The following is a 21,188-nucleotide window of genomic DNA, read 5'->3' on the forward strand; positions in this document are numbered from 1 at the left end:
TATCACTGCTTAGTACATAGACCCCTTAGTGACACAATCTTTCATGCATGCCATCTGTAGTGCTGGGTGGGAGAAAATAAGTTCACGTAATGGTGGTGTGGGCATGGGCTATCAATTTAATGATGGGGTGAGACTGTGGGAAACTCTTAATGGTGGATAGGAACTATTCAATTATTGATGGTGACTATGTAATAATGTCATCATTGTGGTGCCTTATAGTGTAAGGTAAAGTGATGGTACTTTAAATTCAATGCAGCGTAATGTGGATGTTTTAATGGAGGGAGGAGTTGAGATTAGGGAGAAGGATATTTATTGAATGTGAATGCGGTTTACTATGTCAGGCTGGGTGTATATTTATTAAATGAGAATATAATTAATTTAATATAAGAGCTGGCTAGGGGTGAAGGAGGTCTAATTATTAAACATGGGTGCTATTGATTTAATGACAGGGCTGGTTGGATGCATGAAGCCTGGATTATTTACTCAGTGCCAGGCTTTCTATATTTCATTTATCTATTTTTTTTCCAGACAGGACTGCAATAGTTAAAGATCCGGACAAGCAGCTACTGAGCTTAAGACACCACAAGCTGCAGCAGGTAGTGAAAGCTACAAGAGCAGGTGGGAAAGAGCTACTCTGATTCTGGTAGTACAGTCCATAATTTTGATAGCTACCCTGCTCACTTATGACTTTGTCCCCACTGCAGGGACAGTGGGGAAGAATGTCCCGCTTCACAATACTCTGCCATTAAGAGGAGGAAGGGGAGTGTACCTAATACAGTAGCAGTGCGTGCAACACTGCCCCTTGTATCTGGGAAAGGGGTTGGAGAGCAGTCTAACACTCTCTAAAATGCTAACAATGCCACTAACATGGCGGTCATGCACACTTTGTTGGCACTGCATGGAAACACCAATGCATTTGCCTCTGCAAATTAAATGCAGGATTTGTATATATTTTTTTAAAAAGCTAAGTATGTGTGAGGGGCTGGTAATAGGGTATTAGGGTGGTGGTCGAGGCAAACTGAAACTTTGCCTAGGGCACCAAGTAACCTTGCACTGGCCCAATAGAAAGGTAACTTGCAAGTACAGGTTCAGTCTCCCATATCTGAAATGCTCGGGACCACGAGCATTTCGGATTTTGGATTATTCCGGTTTTCGGAATACCTGGGGGGGCCCGGCGGGTGTCACGGACGGTCCGGCGTGTGCTGCGAGTGGGTCCGGAAAGTGTCGCGGTGGTCCGGCGGGTGCTACAGTTGTCCGGCGGGGGTATCGCGGTGGTCCGGCGGTGAGGCGGAAGGGTCCGGCAGGTAAGGCGGAAGGGTCCGGCTTGGTAAGGCGGAAGGGTCTGGCTTGGTAAGGCGGCTGTCACGAGAGGTAAGGCGGCTGTCACGAGAGGTCCGACGGGTGCTGCAGCTGTCACGAGGGGTCCGGCGGGTGATACGGGGGGTGGCCTGGCGTGTGGACCATGCCGCTAGTCATTGGCCGCCGATACTAGTGACGTCAGGTCACGTCGTGACGTCACATACTGTATACACCAAAATATTCCGGTTTTTGGAATAACGGATATGGGAGACTCAACCTGTACATGTCGATTTGGCACGAGATCATAGAAAGTGAATGTAACTTTACCCTGGAAGGCACCCTTTATTTTAGAGTAATTAAAAATAAACTCTGGAAAACTTTAAATATAGATACATACTAATTATGACAAACATATGCAGATTAGGTTTAAGGTGTAAGGTTTAGGAGATTAGGTAAATATAATAAGGAAGAATGGATAAAAATAATAATTTTCACAGGTTTTATATGTTTACTAAATTTTTTGTGAACTTAAAATTTCAAAATCGATTTGATTTGCTTGTTCTTACTGAAAAAGAACAAATTGATTGAATAAATGAATATTGTGTCAAAATGCTATAAATAAAAATATGCACTATTTAAAAAATAAGACAATTTGTTATATATTCTTAGTTCTCAGATCCCAGTGACTAAGCTCAGAGGGCTCTAGTAACAGCCTTTGTCACTGGTCTTTTACCCCGGTAAAGACGCAATTAAAAAAAAAACTGCAATAAGTTGGCAGTAAAAGATATCCAAGTTAAGTTGTAAATATAGATACCCACCTCGTAAATACACAAGTATTTAAGGCAGTTATAAAAACAAAATGTATTGTTCTAAAATGTTAGAACAAGGAGGGATAGAAATAGAGGGAGCCATAGTGGAAACCAAACAGTTGAGACAGACAGACAGACAAGGCAACAAGCACCCAGAGCAAACTTTCACTGCATTGCAGTGGCACAACTAGGGTATTTGGGCCCCCTAGCAAGTTAAAAAATGGAGATCTCCCCCAAAGTATTTGCGCACACCAAAGGCGCGCGCCGAAAAAGTGGCCGTGGCCACATGCCACAAGGGGCATGGCTGCTGAAAAATGGGGGTGTGCCAACATGACACACCACCATTTCTCATCACTCTGGGAACATTCCTTTCCATTCCATGCACCTTAATGCCCCCAGTAGTAGTGCCCCTCTTGCAATGACCCCAGTAGCAGTGTCCCTTATGCAGTGCCCCCTGTAGTAGTGCCCCATATTCAGTGTCCCCAGTATTTCCCCATATTAGCAGTGCACCCTTATACAGTCCCTTCAGTAGTGCCCCCTTATACAATGCCCCCAGTAGTTGACCCTTATGCAGTGCCCCCTTATACAGTGCCCCCCAGTAGTGCCTCTTATGCAGTTCCCCCAGTAGTTCCCCCTATGAAGTGCCTTCAGTAGTGGTCCCCCTATTCAGTGCCCCTGATACAGTGCCCCTTGTAGTGGTCCCCACTATGCAGTGCCCCTTGTAGTGGTCCCCACTATGCAGTGCCCCTTGTAGTGGTCCCCACTATGCAGTGCCCCTTGTAGTGGTCCCCACTATGCAGTGCCCCTTGTAGTGGTCCCCACTATGCAGTGCCCCTTGTAGTGGTCCCCACTATGCAGTGCCCCTTGTAGTGGTCCCCACTATGCAGTGCCCCTTGTAGTGGTCCCCACTATGCAGTGCCCCTTGTAGTGGTCCCCACTATGCAGTGCCCCTTGTAGTGGTCCCCACTATGCAGTGCCCCTTGTAGTGGTCCCCACTATGCAGTGCCCCTTACATATATAATACAAAGACACACACAAAAAAAACACTTACCTGATTCCCCACTCCTGCGCCCGCCGCCATCTGCTCCTCCGTCCTCTCGCTCGGTACTATGGGAGAGAGGTCATGACGTCTCTCCCATCATCCACTACAGGAGCCGGAAAGCAGAGCTCATGAGTGAGCTCCAGCCCGGCTCCGGCAGTGGGCGCAGCAGCCAGTGAGAGTCTTACTCTCATTGGCTGCTAAAACAAACACTACCGCCGGTTAGTACAAATGTACTACTCGACACCGGCGGCAATGTGTTTGTTAGGGCTATTTCACACACGCCGGTTTCCATTGGCTGGCAAAAAAAACAGTCCAAACCCAACCAGTTTTTTTTGCATTCAATCAGTGCCTTTCAAATGCAACGGGTTTGAGACGTTGCGTTTTTTTTTTCTTACGGTATTGGGCATGCGCAGCAGGAGCTGTACAAGCTGAAAAAAGCTGGCATGTGTGAAAGGAAACATTGTCCACACTACACTGACTTGAAACCACTGTCCTGGACCGCGGGGGAACAAGTGCCCTGCTTGACCCCTCCCCAATGTAACGCCATTGCTGCATTTATTTGAAATTAAACTGCACCAGACCCAGCAAACAATTTATGACCATGTCCTATCTACCGTACACCATCAGAGTCACCATACTGACTAGATTCCAGAAGCAAAGTATTATAAGTTCCCCTTTAGTTTCTAGGGGTCCACTTATTATTCATACAGTTTCAGATATGCCTTTACAATGTGTAATATATGCAGGAGCTGCTTTCATTATTTTTCATTTCTCTCCATCTCCCTATTACTAATAAGACAGTCACACCTGAAGGTCTGAGCAGTCTATTACACAGCCTGTGACTGACAAATATATTCAAAACCTTCCACACACATGTGCAAAGGACACTCAGAAAGAAACCAGACATCTATGCCATTCCATTGAACCAGAATAGGTTTATAGAAAAGTGCACGAGAGGAAATCTTTAAGCCTAGGTGGACGTAACTATATCAAAAAGGATCTGTCCATTTCTAATGTTCATCCAGTCAGAACCTGTAATGTATGGGAGTGTGAGTTTTTCGGTTTCAGTATTTTATTCCTATTTAATTTAAGAAACTGTACTGCATTTACATTTCTGTAGTTTATTCAATCATTTTTATAATGTAAACTATGTAACTTTTTTTTTTTTTTACAATTAAGCTCCATTTCATAATGTTCTGCCTTTGCGTTCTTAACAAATTCATGTGTCCGAATGGCTTGATTTTATATATTCCACATAACTAGATAAAATTAATTGTATAACTTTCAGTATCTCTGATTAATTTAAGCTGTGATTGTAGTATAGTGTAAAGCTGGCCACACACTAGAACAACTTACATCCAACCAGCCAACTTGTTGATTGGTTGGAATGAAAATCTGGTAACGAATGGGAGTAACTGATGATCAGCAATTTGCTCCTAAATGCCAGAAAACAGATGAAAATATTCGTTTAGACAAGTTTGTTAAATGTTTGATCTAAACTATTTGTTCAAACAACAGTTTTGGTCCATTTTTCAGCATTTGGGAGCAAATTGGTGATTGTCATTTACTTTCATACCTTACCAGATTTTCATTCCAACCAATCAACTAGTTGGATGGTTGGATGTAAGTTGGTCTAGTGTGTGGCCAGCTTAAGTCAAGTAACTGAAAAGCTACTGAAGAGTATCAGCTCTTAAACCAAAGCCTAGTAGTGGCACAGAACTAGGTGTTTAACAGTGAGTGTGGCATATCATTTGTGTGATTACAGTAATTGTTTTAGACATATCAGGTGATTTTGTTTTGATTAACGCACACCACATGCCCATCTGAGGTTTGTCATGACAGGCTTAAAACTCACTCACTTGATATTTGTGTTACTATCCACAAGACATTCCACGTTCTTGCTGAATGAGTAAGAATTTCAAAAAAGGAACTTTAGGGTTTTTTTGGTAAAGAAATGTATCTATATGGTTGGTAGAAGGATATATATGACATGTCAAGTATTTAAGACAAAACTGTTAATGAAACAACCTCAGTCTTAGGCTAACGACTTTAGAGTCACTAGAGAACTGTTGCCCTTCATAACAAAAAATATCCTAAAGTTCCTTATTAGACAGCAAGTAAGGTATATGTGTATATATATTTACATTGGTCTGTGTGTATGTGATAAATCCACAGGAACTGAGCAAAATATCATTAAAAAGGAAGGTGGAAAATCTGTGCAGATTATGAGAAATAAGGTTTCCTTTCCATGCATGGCAGACAGAACCTCACAGTTAATGAATCTTGCCCCATAATGTTCATGACATTTTGCACTGGTGAGAGATGTGGCCACTGAGACAGTGTTCATGTGTATAGGGGAAAACTATGGGTAGCAAACATTTGTGTTATGTTCCAAATGGAAGACGACTAAAGAGAACTTGATATACAGTCAATTATTCCTGATCATCCTCCTGTAAATGTTGTCCTAATTAGTACAAGAGAGTAGATATTATAATAAACATTTCCGTACTCCGGAAACCTACAGTTATCGCTAAAATATTATATAAAGTTACATATAACATGTGTTTGTGTCTCACAAGCCTTTTTACCAAAGTCAAAAGCAAAAATAAATGCCAGTGTGCCTGAGGACTAATGTGTATTACCATATACAAATTGAAATTCACAATTATGGGCCCAACTCTCTGCATGGGAGTGTGCGGGGTGGTACACATCTTAGTACACATCTCTATGACAGATACTCCTGGCCAGAAAAATACTGTAAAGCACTTTTTGATGAACTCACACCCAACACTGTTTTCTATGTGATATTTCCATATCACTAGTAATGGATCCTCTCCTATGTCATTGCTGCTGTAGTACAAGGGATTATTTTTTTAACCAGGTTGTTTGCAACGTCCTGGTAAATATGGGTCCTGACTCTGTACAGATGCAGACAGTCAGGCACTGACATTTGAATAGCATGCATGTACAATAATGTAATCTGCATAAAAGTGGTCAAATTACCTCTTCTTCCTTGTGATAATGAGCACATCATTGAATAGGAAAAAGTAGACCTGTTGCTTTGTAGTTTTCTTGGAGAAAATTCCAGTATCCTCTACATAGGATATAAGCTCCCCCCTCTTCATCAACCATCGAGAAGAAGACACCAATGGGAAGGGCTATGAGAGACGCATCAAGTGAAGTCAACATAGAGCAATAGGCTTAGTTTGAAAAAGATACCTATACAGCAGTGGTTCTCAAAGTCAGTCCTCAGGACCCCACACAGGTCAGGTCACCTACCTGGTGCACAGGTGTATTCATTACTCACTGACACATTTTAAAAGATTCGCAGGTGGAGCTAACTATTTCATCTGTGATTCTGTGAGGAGACCTGGAAAACATGCACTGTTTGGGGTCCCAGGGACCGAGTTTGAGAACCTGAGCGATATAGTATACAAATATTTGATACAGTATATGACAATACATAAAATAGTGCAACACGATATAATAAGCACCAAATATTATCTCTTCATACTGACAGATTTATCATTACAACAGACAGTTTGCAAAAAATATAAAATATGAATGCAAAAATCAATGTGAAGCATATGTACATATTCCAAGAATCATCAGATTAAGTTATATGTATGTATTTAATGCGAGAGGGTTACAGAGTACAGAGAGTAAAGTAATGGGTCTCTTGATCCTCAGCCAGACCATGGGACTGGTGTATGCATGATCAAATAGCTTTACTCTGTGCCAAGATGCTGAAGGGCAAAGTGCCAACATTACTAACTCCTTTCCTAAACGAAAGTAGGCTGTTTCCTGGGAAGAGACAATGTAACAGGACAGTCCAGACGGAAATAACAAGGCAGATCGGCCAAGTTAACTCATCTACATAAGGGCCTAAATAGCGCTACAGGGAAATAAATCATCTTACGGATGCTAAATATCTGACCTCTCACTACAAAAATATCTGCAATAACACATAAAATGCCATTTAATTAGAATTACTGACAGGAGTAAGTTGTCCATAGGGAAAAAAAAGTGTCCCCTAAAGTTGAAGTATATAGAAATAAAGTTGAAAACGTTATGCAAAAAGTATCTTTAGTTCTCATACACTTCAGAAACTTTTACAGTCTGTGAATTCTATTGGTAATGGTGCGTACAGATGGGACGATCGACAATAATAATGATATCGTTGTTTGATCTCCCGGGTGTGCTGGACGATCGATATCGATCATCCAGCACACCACCAACGACTATGGCGATCCACGATCAACAATCGCGGGTCCCTATAATAACCTGGTCGATATCGACCAAGTTAGCATGCATGCATGGGCGATATCGATCATACGTGCCCTCGCATCACAGGTCGTTGGCCACTGAAAAATGCATGATATGATCGATATGATCGATATCGTTCATATCGTCCATTTTAATCGTACAGTATTGAACGCACCTTAACTCTTACATACAATGCAACTTGAGGAGCTTTGGCATGCTACTTACTGTACTTTGCAAAAGGCATAATCCATTTACTATACATAAACAGGGATAAACCATATCACACAAAGGAAAAATGGAAGCATGCTTACTAGACATTACCATACAATAAATACCTAATTAAGCAACTCTCTTACATGAGGGTACTGTGTTGTTTTGCTTGGCAAAGGTTACTATACTACCTATTTCAGCATACCTTTCTTTTTGGCTATACATCTATGAATCTTTTGGAATTATTTCCAGGACCACTAACCTCTAAAATCTAAATTCTCTGACAGACTACTGACCGCAGATTGTTAAATACTATTGCCATTTCAATTTCAGTGTTAAACACCCTGAGAAGCGTCAGGTTGCAATAATTTACCCCACCTGCGGATATTAATACTCACTCAATTACTAGCAAGTTAGAAGCCTACAATCACAATTATATTTGTGTATATGAAGTGTCAAAAGTCATGGAATAGTAGTATGTAAAGCTAATGGTAGGTGGCGTCACCGTACTGTGACGTCTTGGAAATGCCCAGACCTGTGTCAGTTGTAATCTGACACCTCATGAGTCAGTTTGAACACCGGCTAGGCAAATGCCTAATACGCAAGCTAATAGGTAAATCCTGAATATCTGCACTTGCCAAATCCTCCAGCTATTGGCTATTCTGCAAGACTTCATCTAACCTCAGAGTCTGTCCATCGGCTTATCCCTCTAGCTTTCTGGTATGTGAATACTTCTCTGTGGCATCAGTCTCCTTCTATAGCCCTTAGTGGTCCACATGAAGAATAGCATCATTAGGCCATCCAGCCTCACTTACACTCCAGTACTTTCAGCCAATGCCATAGAGAACAGGGATGAACCAGACACTGTAGAGAGCGTAGCCTAATAGGGGATGTGTGGTCATGCCCGCTACAACAAGTATGGAAAATACAGTATGTGCGGTGCCGTGCACCCTTCAGCCAGGAGCAGAGCCAGTGAGGTGGGAGAGGGATTAGTGTGATCGCTCCCCCTCCCCGCACATGATGCAGCCTCCCGGGACCCGCCGCAGCCTAGCACAGCACACAGAAGCGTGTTCTGGGCTGGGGAGAGAGTCTGATGCCGCTGACATGCAAGATGGGAAATGGGTGTCCATGTAATTAGTACCCCCCCCCATCAGCCCCTCTGTGTTCAGCTAGTATAAAGGGTCCCAAACCGAATCTCAATCCTCCTAGTGCTGTGAAGTATTAAACAGCTTTGTAGCATGATTTCATAAAACAACAAAATTGACAGTTCACACTAAGCTGCTCTAAAAATTCCTGCTCCATATTTAAATCAAATGAAGTCTGCGGTAACCCTGCAGATATAAAAGTGAATTTAATTATTCTAAATGCAATCATCTTCACCATTAGCATCAATATATTTGTGGATATCTTGCATATGAAGACAGCAGCAAAATATATAAGATTCTGAAAAGCTTAACATGATTCATTCTTTCAGAAACGTTTTGAAATTAACTAGTTCCCTTAAGGGCCAAGTAAATTGTCTGCACCATGAGAAACACATAAACAACAGGATTAATGTCAGACTGTACACAACATTACATTTTGGCAACACTGTCTAAGAAAGGTAGGAAGTAAGCAGAATGTAGATGTGGCAGATTCCCCCCCAGGTTAAACACTGCTTGATATGTAATCAAGAAGAACACGGCATAAGCACGGGAAGAATGATTATTATACAAAGGCTAAGAGAAAAAACCCCACCACCAGACAATAGCACTAGCACCCTGGAGACAGAGAAACTCACATGACATTTACACTCACGATAATCTACTTTCTACGCCAAACCCCAGCTTCAACGTACAATGTCTTGTAATACAGCTATTTATGGACAGGAGTGAAACAAAGTTTATGCTTGTGAAGGTGACGACATACTCCTATAGATTAGGGAAGCTGACTGCGGGGAATAGAGTTTGGTTTGAAATTTGTAGGAAATTCAGACAATGAAACAAAAATAAATTTAGTGATTGATGTGGAAAATGTGATTAATCGTTGAATGACACCTCTACATTCCTGTAATCCTCAAGAGCACAGAAGGATTTGCATGAAACAATTTCCGCTAAAATATTTATAATGTGCTGGTATGTTTTACATGAAAGAAAGCCATTTGCAACACTGTGTGAATAATACGCATTTGAAGGTAAAAAGTCACACGGAATATACTCTGCGTTACCGAGGAACACAAAGCTCTGCGTTATGTGTGGCGCAAATTGTAGTGCATGGAGGATAGATGTGACATCTGTATGCTCGATTTGTGCAAGTTTGTACCCGGCCTGTCAGGAGCAGCCGAGATCTTACACAATACCACCCTCTGACTGGGTGATAAATTCAATTCACATTGTATCCCCGCAATCGAGTTGTGTATAACTAAAGTGAAGTGTGTCGTGTATGATAAGCGTCACACTAAATGAAACTCTGAGTTTAGTAGGATAAATCTAAGAAAACTGATTGTGAGAGCACACTGTTAATGTGCTGGTGGTCATGGATAGTTGTGTGATTGTGGGTTGTTCAGTTTTTAATTGAGGGGAAATTTTATATAAATTTCAAAAATGGAGAGGAAGTGTTGTTGTGGACAGCTCGCGTGTGGTGTTGGTGCTAATTACCACACAGTGCTGGATTAGTTAAATAAAATGTATTTATTGGAAATATTTAAGTGCATAGATGCAGAGTGTCAGAACGTTATTAATCAAATATTTATGATGTTGCAATTATTAAAAGAAGACATGGGGTGGTGACATACAAATAATTCTACCACATACAAGGGAAGTAGTGCGGGGGTGGGGGGTCTAAGAAATAAGGAGCTTGATGGACTGGCAGGGGATACAGTCTTGCGGTACGTACTCGTGGTGGGTCCAAATGAGCACTCTGATCCGGATGCCCTAGCAACTCTGCAGCCAGAGCGGCTGTGGCGAAGGAAACGAAGATAATGATCTTCGGTCTCTCCTAAGGCACTTACCGCTCGGGTCTGGGGGGCGTGTTTCCTAGGTGCTTGGCTGTTACCTCACATCCAGAATATGCTGGCAGTGCAGGAGATTGATGTTGCTGATCCAACATGTTTCAGCCTTTTCAGACCTTGAAAAAACATGAAGAGGCTGAAACGTGTTGGTTGAGCCACATCAAACTCCTGTGTGGTGCAGCATCATACACGACTTACTGTATTCTTCACTTTAGTTATACACAAGTTGAGTGCAGGAATACAATGCAAAATATTTAAGAAATTTGGTTGCCAATGAATCACATGTGATATGGTAACGATTCTTAAATATAAAGATCTTATGACCTTAAAGTGATGTAGGTTGCAAAATAGATTGAGTTAGAAGTAAACAGTCTGAAAGGGAATGGGATTGAAATGCCAACAACTGTGTAGCCTCCGGTTCAAATCCCGACAGCGCTAGGCCGACGCGGAGGAAATCCCTACAGCGCTAGGCCGACGCGGAGGAAATCCCGACAGCAGAGCTAAGTAATCTAACCCCCTCGCCCTCCCCTAACCCTCCTTTAGGGGTGCCTAACCCTAACCTCCCTCCTAGTGCCTAACATTAACCTCCCCCCGTTAATGTCTAAACCTAACTCCCCCCTCCCCGCACCATAAACCTAACCCTCCCGGGGAAGTCCCTAACCCTAACCTCCCACCTACTGCCTAAACCTAACCCCCCCTTTCCCTAGCCTAACCCTAACCCTCCCCGGAGGGATGCCTAAACCTAAGTCCCCCGGGGGGTCCCTAAACCTAACCCCTCCATCCCCGGCTACATTACTACTTACCTCCGGCGCTGGACGATCGGTCCGGCGTCCTGTCGAGGTCCCGGCGTCGGGATTAACATAGTCAGCGGTATTTCGATGCCTATGTTAAATACCCCCCCGGAATTGTAGTGTCGGGATTGACACCGGCGGTCATAACTACATCCCGTCTGAAAGTGGTGGTGTAAACTAACAGGATTTAATGATAAGTAAAGCCACTGGATATTAATAGTTAATAAAGCTAGTGTAAACATAAAAAATAACGAATGTGTTTATGCTTAACAAAATATGTCCAGTACTAGTATTTTGGATCTAACATATGCATAGTCACTAGCTATTGTGCCCTTCAACCCGCCTATATCTCTCATATCTGTTTCACGACCACCAGGAAGAATCACGGGTGGAAGGGATCATGCATGGCAGGGGGTCGCCAGATCCAGGTGCTAGAAGGACTTAAGCTGGGTACATACTAGATCGTCCACATCGGGCAGTGTGTACCCGCTATGTTGCTGACTATGCGCGCTCCCGCAATATCGTCAGCGGGGGACATCGGCTGGGTACACTTCGTTAAGTGTGTAGCCAGCATTAGGGAAGAGTCTTGTACATATAGGCAGTGCTGGCTACGGGGAGGAGAGAGGGTGTGCCTGTAAGGCAACCAGTGACAGTTATGAAGGAGGGGGAAGGCTACCACTAGCTCTCAGTGTGCATCTGCCACACTGACACATTAGCTGATTATATAATAGAGGTGACCTGCTTTATCCTATCCTTGCAAAATAACTTTACTTTAAGTACTTTGGGTGGTGCTGTTTCTCCTTTTTCCAGTATTGAAAAACCAGGCTTCTGAAATACGCTAGTAACTATGAAGAAGCAACAGAAGTGCCCTAAACAGACTACACATTGGTAGGTTACTATGCTTTACAATACAAATCAGTGTGTATAGAGTAGTTTCATTTATCAAAATTTTGTACAAGACAATTCATTCTCTATGTACAGACATGTCCATGTTACAACAAATATAGTAGACAAAAACAAAAAAAAATATTATTTAAAGAACAAACAGAAACAGATGGATCCTTTCATTTGATTATGAACGGCTATAGAAGTTACATAATGTCAAAAGAGCTCGACAAGAATATCTGGAATGTAAAAAACTGCTGAGCACAGTTACAGTTCATTCAGACTCTGGACCTGATTCATTACAAATTGCTTTTGCGATCGCAGCTGCGATTACGCACGCAGCCCCGCTGTGAACATGTGCTAATGAATGCTATCGCAATGGCGTCGCACAGCCAGCATAGAGACACCCACTACCGCTATCTCACATCTGTAATAACTTGCATTCCTGCGTATACATCGGGAACATCGAGTAACATTGGCCCCTCACACGCAATTACAGCAGGTCTGACCTTACTCAGAAATTGCTAACCTTGTCACACACAGTACACAAGCTGCGTATGCCGTCGCAGTGGCTAAATTATGCACGCCCAAGTAACGGCGTCCAAACGGACAGGCACCCCTGCTTCTCTCCGACCACTCCCTTGTCACCACCCCCAAACACTCACAGCCTGTCACACATTCTGCGATGGCTTTGTATCTGCGTAGGTGATCAAAGTGCGATCGCAATGCTAACTCATGCACGCACCCTGCGATACATACGCATGCACAGTACGCACCATCGGCCGATCTGAGTACACTGTTGCAATTGCAATCCATAATGAATCAGGCCCTCTTTCTGGAGGTTTTACTTACAAATAGTAAAGTTTTTATGTGCAGTAAACCAACAATGCGCCAATCAACAATTCAATTTAGTTCAAGTTAGAGAATTAAAGCAAACCTGTGATTTGTTGCTATGGGGTTTTGCACTTTTTTATTTAGTAAATAATCCCCAATAACTTTTAGAGTGACAGTTCATATTACATAGGCAGGAAAGACTATCCTCAAAGAAAATAAGAGTTATGGTATAACATACCTTTGTTAACTCTTTTTCTTCGAGGTCCATGGGGTCCACAGCCATTACGTTGGGGTATGAATCCCAGTCACCAAACAGTTAACACAAACGAGCTCTCTGCTCCCAGGATGCACAGGGTTTCCTCCTCATATACCCCACCCCCTGCCTCAGGTAGCCAGTTCGTTACCAAGCTCAAGCAGGCAGAGACAAACAAAGGGTAAGAAAGAAAAGACCCATACTCACGAGTTCAGACTCTCAAGAGAAGAACTACGGAAAAACCTCCCCCAGAACTACAGGTGCGTCTGGGTGGGTGTCCTGTGGACCCCATGGACCTCAAAGAAAGAGTTAACAAAGGTATGTTATACCATAACTCTTTGTTTTCTTCTTCGGGGTCCACAGCCATTACGTTGGGGATATCCCAAAGCACTAACCCTACGGGCGGGGACGCTCCTGACTCTCGGAAGAGAGGAGAATCTTACGCCCGAAGGAGGCATCCTGAGGCGCAAAAGTGTCAAAGGCATAAAATTTGACAAAGGTATGGATGGAAGACCATGTGGCTGCTTTACATAATTGCTCAGCAGAAGCGCCCGGCGGGCCGCCCATTATGGACCTACCGCCCTAGTAGAATGTGCCGTCACTGAATCCGGCACACGCATACCAGCCTGTGTATAAGCCAATGAAATTGCCATGCGAATCCACCTGGCCAGTGTCTGTTTATTGGCTGGCCAGCCATGCTTATGACAACCATAAAGCACAAAAAGTGAATCGGACTTCCACCATTTGCTCGTGCGTTTAACATAAATTCTCAACGCACGGACCACATCCAGGGAAGCCTCACCTTGTGAGAGACTTGTGCCCTGAAAAGCTGGAACTACTATTTCTTCATTAATATGAAATTTAGACACCACTTTCGGAAGATAACCCTCCCTAGTATGTAGTACTGCTCTATCTTGATGAAATATCAAGAACGGCTCCCGGAAGGAAAGCGCAGCCAAATCCGACACTCTACGTGCAGATGCCATAGCAAGGAGGAATACCGTCTTTGCTGTTAGCCACTTGAAGTCTATTGAATTTAAAGGCTCGAACGGAGGAGCCTGTAAAACCTTCAGAACTAGAGTCAGGTCCCACGGAACAACCGGGGAAATGAAGGGAGGTTGAATCCTCAACACCCCCTGAAAAAAGGTCTTTATATCTGGTCTCAGAGCAATTTTATGTTGGAACCAGACTGAAAGAGCTGACACCTGTACCCTTAAAGAGGCCAGGCGGAGCCCTTTTTCCAGACCGCTTTGAAGAAAATCAAGCACTCTGGAAATCAGGAATTTAGGTGGATCATACCCTTTCAGTTCACACCACTGAAAGAAAGTATGCCAAACCCTATAATATATACGGGCTGAGGATGGTTTCCGTGCCTTCAGCATCGTCCGTATAACAGACTCGGAAAACCCCTTTTTCCTCAAGACGGAGGCCTCAAGAGCCATGCCGTCAAAGATAGCCGATGAAGATCCGGGTACCAGCAGGGACCCTGTAGCAACAGATCCGGTCTCAATGGGAGAGGCCATGGAGTGTCTATGGAGAGAGACCGTAGATCTGTGAAACAGTGCCGTCTCGGCCATGCCGGAGCTATTAATATGATGGTGCTGCCCTCTTGTTTGATCTTTCTGACAGTTCTGGGCAGAAGAGCAAACGGGGGAAACAGATATACCAGCTTGTAACGCCACTTTACTATCAGTGCGTCTACAAACTCGGCTCTCGGATCGTTGTCCAGGATCCGTACCTGGGAACCTTGTTGTTCCTTCTTGATGCCATCAGATCTATTTCTGGTAGACCCCACCTGTCCACAAGGTTCCGAAAAACCTGTGGATGCAGGGCCCATTCCCCTGCATTTATCTCTTGCCGACTGAGAAAATCGGCTTCCCAATTCAGGATTCCTGGAATGAACACGGCAGATAAGTCTCTGCCCATACCAGGATTCTTGATACCTCTGCCAAGGCGGCCCGACTCCTTGTGCCCCCTTGATGATTTAAGTAGGCAACCACGGTGCGATTGTCCGACTGTATCTGCACCGACCTGCCCTTTAAGATTTCCTGAGCCTGCACTAAAGCTTTGAATATAACTCTTAATTCCACGATGTTTATCGGTAGCCAGCTTTCCGTCACTGACCACTTTCCTTGGAAAGTGTGTGACCCCGTCATCGCCCCCCAACCTTGAAGACTGGCGTCGGTTTTGACCAATGTCCAATCCGACACCCAAAAGGGGCGACCCTGCCTGAGATGCTTTGTCTGCAACCACCAGGTCAGGGACAACCATACCTCTGGAGAGAGACGCAGCAGCTGAGACCTGATCATGCGATGATCCTTGTTCCAGTGAGACAGAACGAATTGCTGCAGTGGTCTGGAGTGGAATTGAGCGTATTCCACCATCCTGAAGGTGGCCACCATCGACCTCAGGACCTGCATGGCTACTAGAACAGATATCTGCCTGTTGCGAAGCAACCTGCATATTCATGATTGTAAGGCAAGGATCTTCTCCTCCGGCAGATATATTTTCTGCACCACAGAGTCCAATCTCGCTCCCAAATGGCACATCTGTTGTACCGGACAGGGTGACGACTTTTGCCAGTTTATGATCCAGCCGTGACTGTACAGACTAGGGGTGAGCGGGTTCGGATTTCTGAAATCCGAACCCCCCCCCGATCCGAGGCCGATCCGAGACAGGCTCGACTTTTCCAGCCTGACTCAGATCTGAAATCGAGGCAAAACTTCATCATCCCGCCTTCCGGGTCTCGCGGGTTTTGGATCCTATATAAGGTACCCGCGTCGGCGCCATTTTCTCACTCGGCTGTGGACAGTGAAGAGGGAGGGTGGGAGTTAGGGCTGGCTGGGCTGTGTAGTGTAGTGTAGTGCAGAGTAGTATTGTGCTGTGCTGTGCTGCGCTGCGCTATGCTGCTGTTGTCCATAGGGGCTGTGTCCACTACTTCAAAGTCCATAGGGGCTGGCTCTGTTGTGCTGTGCTGCTGTTGTCAATAGGGGTTGTGTCCACTACTTCAAAGTCCATAGGGGCTGGCTGGACTGTGTTGTGCAGTCAGTTGTCCATAGGGGCTGTGTCCACTCCAAAGTTCTGTGCAGTGTCCCAGTCCTAAAGGGGTGCTGTAGTGTTGTCCAGGGGGTGCTCTGTCCGTCAGGGGTGCTCCCCCCAAGTGCTAAAAAAAAAAAAAAAAATTTCTGTGTTTGTGAATTGTGTGCGCAGTAGCCGCACGTGCATCAACAAAGTAGTGCCAAGCGTGCGCCTGTGTCCCATAAGTAAAAGTCCGGCTGGCTTGTCTGTTAAAGGGTGCTGTAACCCCCGAAGTACACTCCAAACAAAATAAAAAAATATTTTCTGTGTTTGTGTGCGCCTTAGCCGCACGTATATATCAATATAACATAAATGGAGGACCAAACTTTCTCCGATAAAAATAAAATAGGGAATGATCAAGAACCACTTCCTCCTAGTGCTGAAGCTGCTGCCACTAGTCATGACAGACGATAACATGCCATCAACGTCGTCTGCCAAGGCCGATGCCCAATGTCATAGTAGAGGGCACATACAATCCCAAATGACAAAGTTCAGGAAAATGACCTTAAAAAACACATTTAAATCATCTGAAGAGAAACGTAAACTTGCCAATATGCCATTTACGACATGGAGTGGCAAGGAACGGCTAAGGTCTTTCCCTATGTTCATGACTAGTGGTTCAGCTTCACATGACGATAGAAGCCCTCCTCCTGCTAAAAAAAAAATCAAACGAGTTAAGCTGGCAAAAGCACAGCGAAGAACTGTGCGTTCTAAGAAGATATCACAAATCCCCAAGGAGAGTCCAAGTGTGGTGGCGGTTGCGATGCCTGACCTTCCCAGCACTGGACGGGAAGAGGTGGCTCTTTCCACCATTTGCACGCCCCCTGCAAGTGCTGAAAGGAGCACCCACAGTCCACTTGCTGATATGCAAATTGAAGATGTCACTGTCACTGTTGAAGTACAACAGGATGAGGATACTGATGTAGCTGGCACTGAGGAGGAAGTTGGCAAGGAGGATTCTGATGGTGATGTGGTTTGTTTAAATCAGGCTCCGAGGGAGACAGTTGTTGTCCGTGGGATGAAAAAGCCCATCACGGTCATGCCTGGGCAGAAGACCAAACATTCCACCTCTTTGGTCTGGCAATATTTCTATCCAAATCCGGACAACTGTCTTGCCATATGTACCATATGTAAAGGTGAAATAAGTAGGGGTAGGGACGTTAACCACCTAGGAACATCCTCCCTTATACGTCACCTGCAGCGCATTCATAAAAAGTTACTGTCAATTTCAGAAACTTTGGGTAAGACCGTAAGCAGTCCAGGGACACCTAAATCCCTTTTTCCTGTTTTATCCAAGGAATCGGTGGATGAGGAGGATGAGGACGACATCCTGCCTCCGTAGAGCCAGTTTGTGCAGGGACACATTAATTGCCAGCTTGTTTTGTGGGGGCCCAAACGAACCAATCATTTCAGCCACAGTCATGTGGCAGACCCTGGCGCTGAAATGATTGGTTTGTTAAAGTGTGCATGTCCTATTTATACAACCATAAGGGTGGGTGGGAGGGCCCAAGGACAATTCCATCTTGCACCTCTTTTTTTTCTTTGCAGTATGTACTGTTTGGGGCCTAGTTTTTCAAACTGCCATCCTGTCTGCCACTGCAGTGTCACTCCTAGATGGGCCACGTGTTTGTGCCGCCCACTCGTGTCGCTTAGCATAGTCATCCAGCTACCTCGGTGCAACCTTTTGGCCATAAAAACAATATTGTGAGGTGTTCAGAATAGACTGGAAATGAGTGGAAATGAAGGTTATTGAGGTTAATAATTGCATAGGAGCATAAAAATCCATAAATTCTGTGATTTTAGCTGTTTTAAAAAAAAAATACAGATCCAAAAAAAATACAGATCCAAAACACAAAACCCAAAACACGGAAGGGTGGTTTTGGCAAAACCAATCCAGATCCAAAACACGAAGAAAGATCCAGATCCAAAACCAAAACACGAAAAGTGGCCGGTGCACACCCCTAGTACAGACATGATACTGTCAGCCTCAAATGATCCTGTAACTGCTGTGGGGACTGCCCCAGCAACAGGAGGTCGTCCAAGTAAGGCAAAATCCTGACGCCTTGACGTCTGAGGCATGCCATCATCACTGCCATCACCTTGGTGAATACCCGAGGGGCTGTGGACAGGCCAAACGGCAGGGCCTGGAACTGAAAATGTTCCTCCCCTACCGCAAAACAAAGACATTTTTGATGAGCCTGTGTGATTGGGATGTGAAGGTAGGCATCCTGTATATCTAAGGACACCATATAGTCCCCCTGCTCCATTGCCAACACAATCGATCGCAATGTTTCCATCCTGAACCCGGGGGCTCGAACGAATTTGTTGAGCTCTCTCAGATTCAGAATAGGCCGGTATGACCCATTCGGTTTCTGAACCAGGAACAGATTGGAGTAAAACCCCTCTCGGAACTGGTTCTCTGGCACCGGAATCACTACTTCTGATGCTAGTAAGGCAAGAAAAGCCTTCTGAAGGGCCAAAGTTCTTTCTGAACCCACCCGTGGGTTTACACAAAAGAACATTTGAGGAGGAGTCCTCCAAAACGTCAGGGCGTACCCTCGGGAAACAACTCCCCGAACCCAGGCATCCTCCGTCGTGAGGTGCCAGGGTTCTGAGAACCGAAGCAGTCGGCCCCCCACCCTGGGATCCCCCAAGGGCAGGCCCGTCCCATCAGGCCACTGGTAGATCCTGGACGTTTGTTCTGCCAGGGCTTCCTGGGTCCTGCCTTTCTTTGTGGAAATCTCGCTGAGGGCTGACCTTTGGCCTTGCCCTGCGGCCGAAACCCCCGAAAAGGACGCCCTCCTCAATTTGGACGAGGTTGCTGATGGCAAACCTTCCGTCTTTGAGGCTGCCATGGAGGATACAATTTTGTCCAGTTCTGGACCAAAGAGAACACCTCCTGTGAATGGAAGGAATTATAGTGCCTTTTTGGACCCGGCATCTGCCCTCCAATCCTTCAACCAGACGATCTTACGTGCCACCACGGACTCAGCTGAAACTTTAGAGGAAAGGATCCCTGCATCCAAGGCAGCATCACCCAAATAAGAGGCCCCTTCTTTAATAAAGGAGATCATATCCAGTTGCTCCTTAGAGGTCTGGTAAAGACTCCGTTAGAGTCTTGGCCCACTCCTCAATAGCTCTTGCTACCCAGGCAGTGGCCATAGCTGGGCGGGTGGCCATTCCTGCCAGCGAAAAAATAGATTTGAGACAAGTCTCCAGTCTCCTATCCGTGGTTTCCTTCAGCGAAACTGCTGTGATTAGCAAAGTGGTACGTTTAATCAGCTGTGCCACATGTGTATCAACTGATGGTAGATTCTCCCACTTGGCACAGTCCTCTGCTGGAAAAGGATATAAAAGCGCCATTCTTTTAGACGAATGGCTTATCTTATCCGGACGGACCCAGGCTTCCTCCATAAGTTGTGATAAATGTTCAGACTTTAGGAATTCTGCCTTAATCACCTTCTGGCGCTTGAACAGGGGGGCTTTCCTAAGCGGAAGATCCCCTTCCTCGATATTTAACACCGATTTTACAGCCCTTATCAAAAAAGGGACATCGGCTACTGGGAAATGATCATCACCCTCCTCGGAGCTAGACTCCTGCGAAGACTCCTGTGCTTGTTCCTCCTCCTCGGAGGCACTGGAGTACTCACCCATGTAAGGTGGTACGTGGCGCCTAGATTTAGGCTGCTTTGGCTTGACAGCCTGAGGCTGAAATACCCCCAAGGATGATGCCATAACCTTACCAGCAGCAGGGTCCATCCAAGGCGGCCACATCATGGGCATAGGATGCATCTGCTGAGGCAAACCCCAAACCGGTGGTACCGGGGCAGCCAGCCGTTCTGCCACCTGAGCCATAACCTGAGAAAATGATGCCCAAGGAGGCTCAGGGCCTGAAACAGGCAAACTTAATTAGTGTGGTGGCTGTCTGAAACAGGTCCCACAAAGCCCATTTTGTAGAAAGTCCTGTGGGGACAAACCTAGCTTGCAGGCTACACAGGATATCAGCAACGGGGCTCCCGCCACCTGACCCTCAGACTTCTTAGACATATCACTATGCCACTGGTTCCGAGTGTATATGTGCTGCTTTCTACTCTCAACCCACACACCTGTAGCAAGGGAAGGGGAGAGACAGTGACAGTATACAGGAATTACAGTTCTTTTACAGAAGAAACAGTATCCATAAACAACAATTACATGTCATGCATAAATACTCCATATGCATATAAGCTCTCACTACCATAATCAGCCCAAGCTTAGGTAGGATAGAGCCCTGTAAAAATCTAGACCAGCAGTAGGCAAGGTATACAGGGAGACTGCCCAGTGTCCTCTCTTGTAGGAGCAGTGTTCAGAGAGCAACTGACATACACGCTGGCTGCCCTATATGGAGGCCAGTCTCACCGCCGGAGGCCGGACCGCCACGTGGTCCCGGCGTCAGCCGCAACCACCTGCTTACCTGCCATCCCCTTGATCCGGTTGTGGTCCAGAGCATGAGAGCCCCTGCCAAATCCACAGCCATGGGCCTGCCAAGGCTAGCGGTGCGGCGCCGGTAGTTGCAGCGCGTGGCCGGTGCGCCTCCAATCAGACGCGAGACTGCTTCCAGGACAGCTCAGTCCACCCGCTGAGACAGAGAGTAAAACTCTCTCTTTTTTTTTTTGTTACTCGTCTGCAGGACTGCTCCCGTAGTCCCACTGTCTATGTGGTGAACACACCAAACAGGAAGAAACTGGCTACC

General features: G+C 45.2%; 1 protein-coding gene across 2 annotated transcripts in view; it reads right to left on the reverse strand.

The window, feature by feature from the left end:
• Nucleotides 1-21,188, reverse strand: part of ARHGEF26 (Rho guanine nucleotide exchange factor 26) — a 187,166-nt gene that overhangs the window by 68,988 nt on the left and 96,990 nt on the right. For both annotated transcript variants that reach the window (XM_088447687.1, XM_088447688.1), the window contains exon 11: nt 6,154-6,308. In XM_088447687.1, the coding sequence (XP_088303813.1) occupies nt 6,154-6,308 (155 nt within the window). The remainder of the gene's footprint in view (nt 1-6,153; nt 6,309-21,188) is intronic.

Source organism: Taudactylus pleione, unplaced genomic scaffold (genome assembly GCF_031769625.1).
Source record: "Taudactylus pleione unplaced genomic scaffold, aTauple2 ptg000436l, whole genome shotgun sequence".
Taxonomy (NCBI): Eukaryota; Metazoa; Chordata; class Amphibia; order Anura; family Myobatrachidae; genus Taudactylus; species Taudactylus pleione.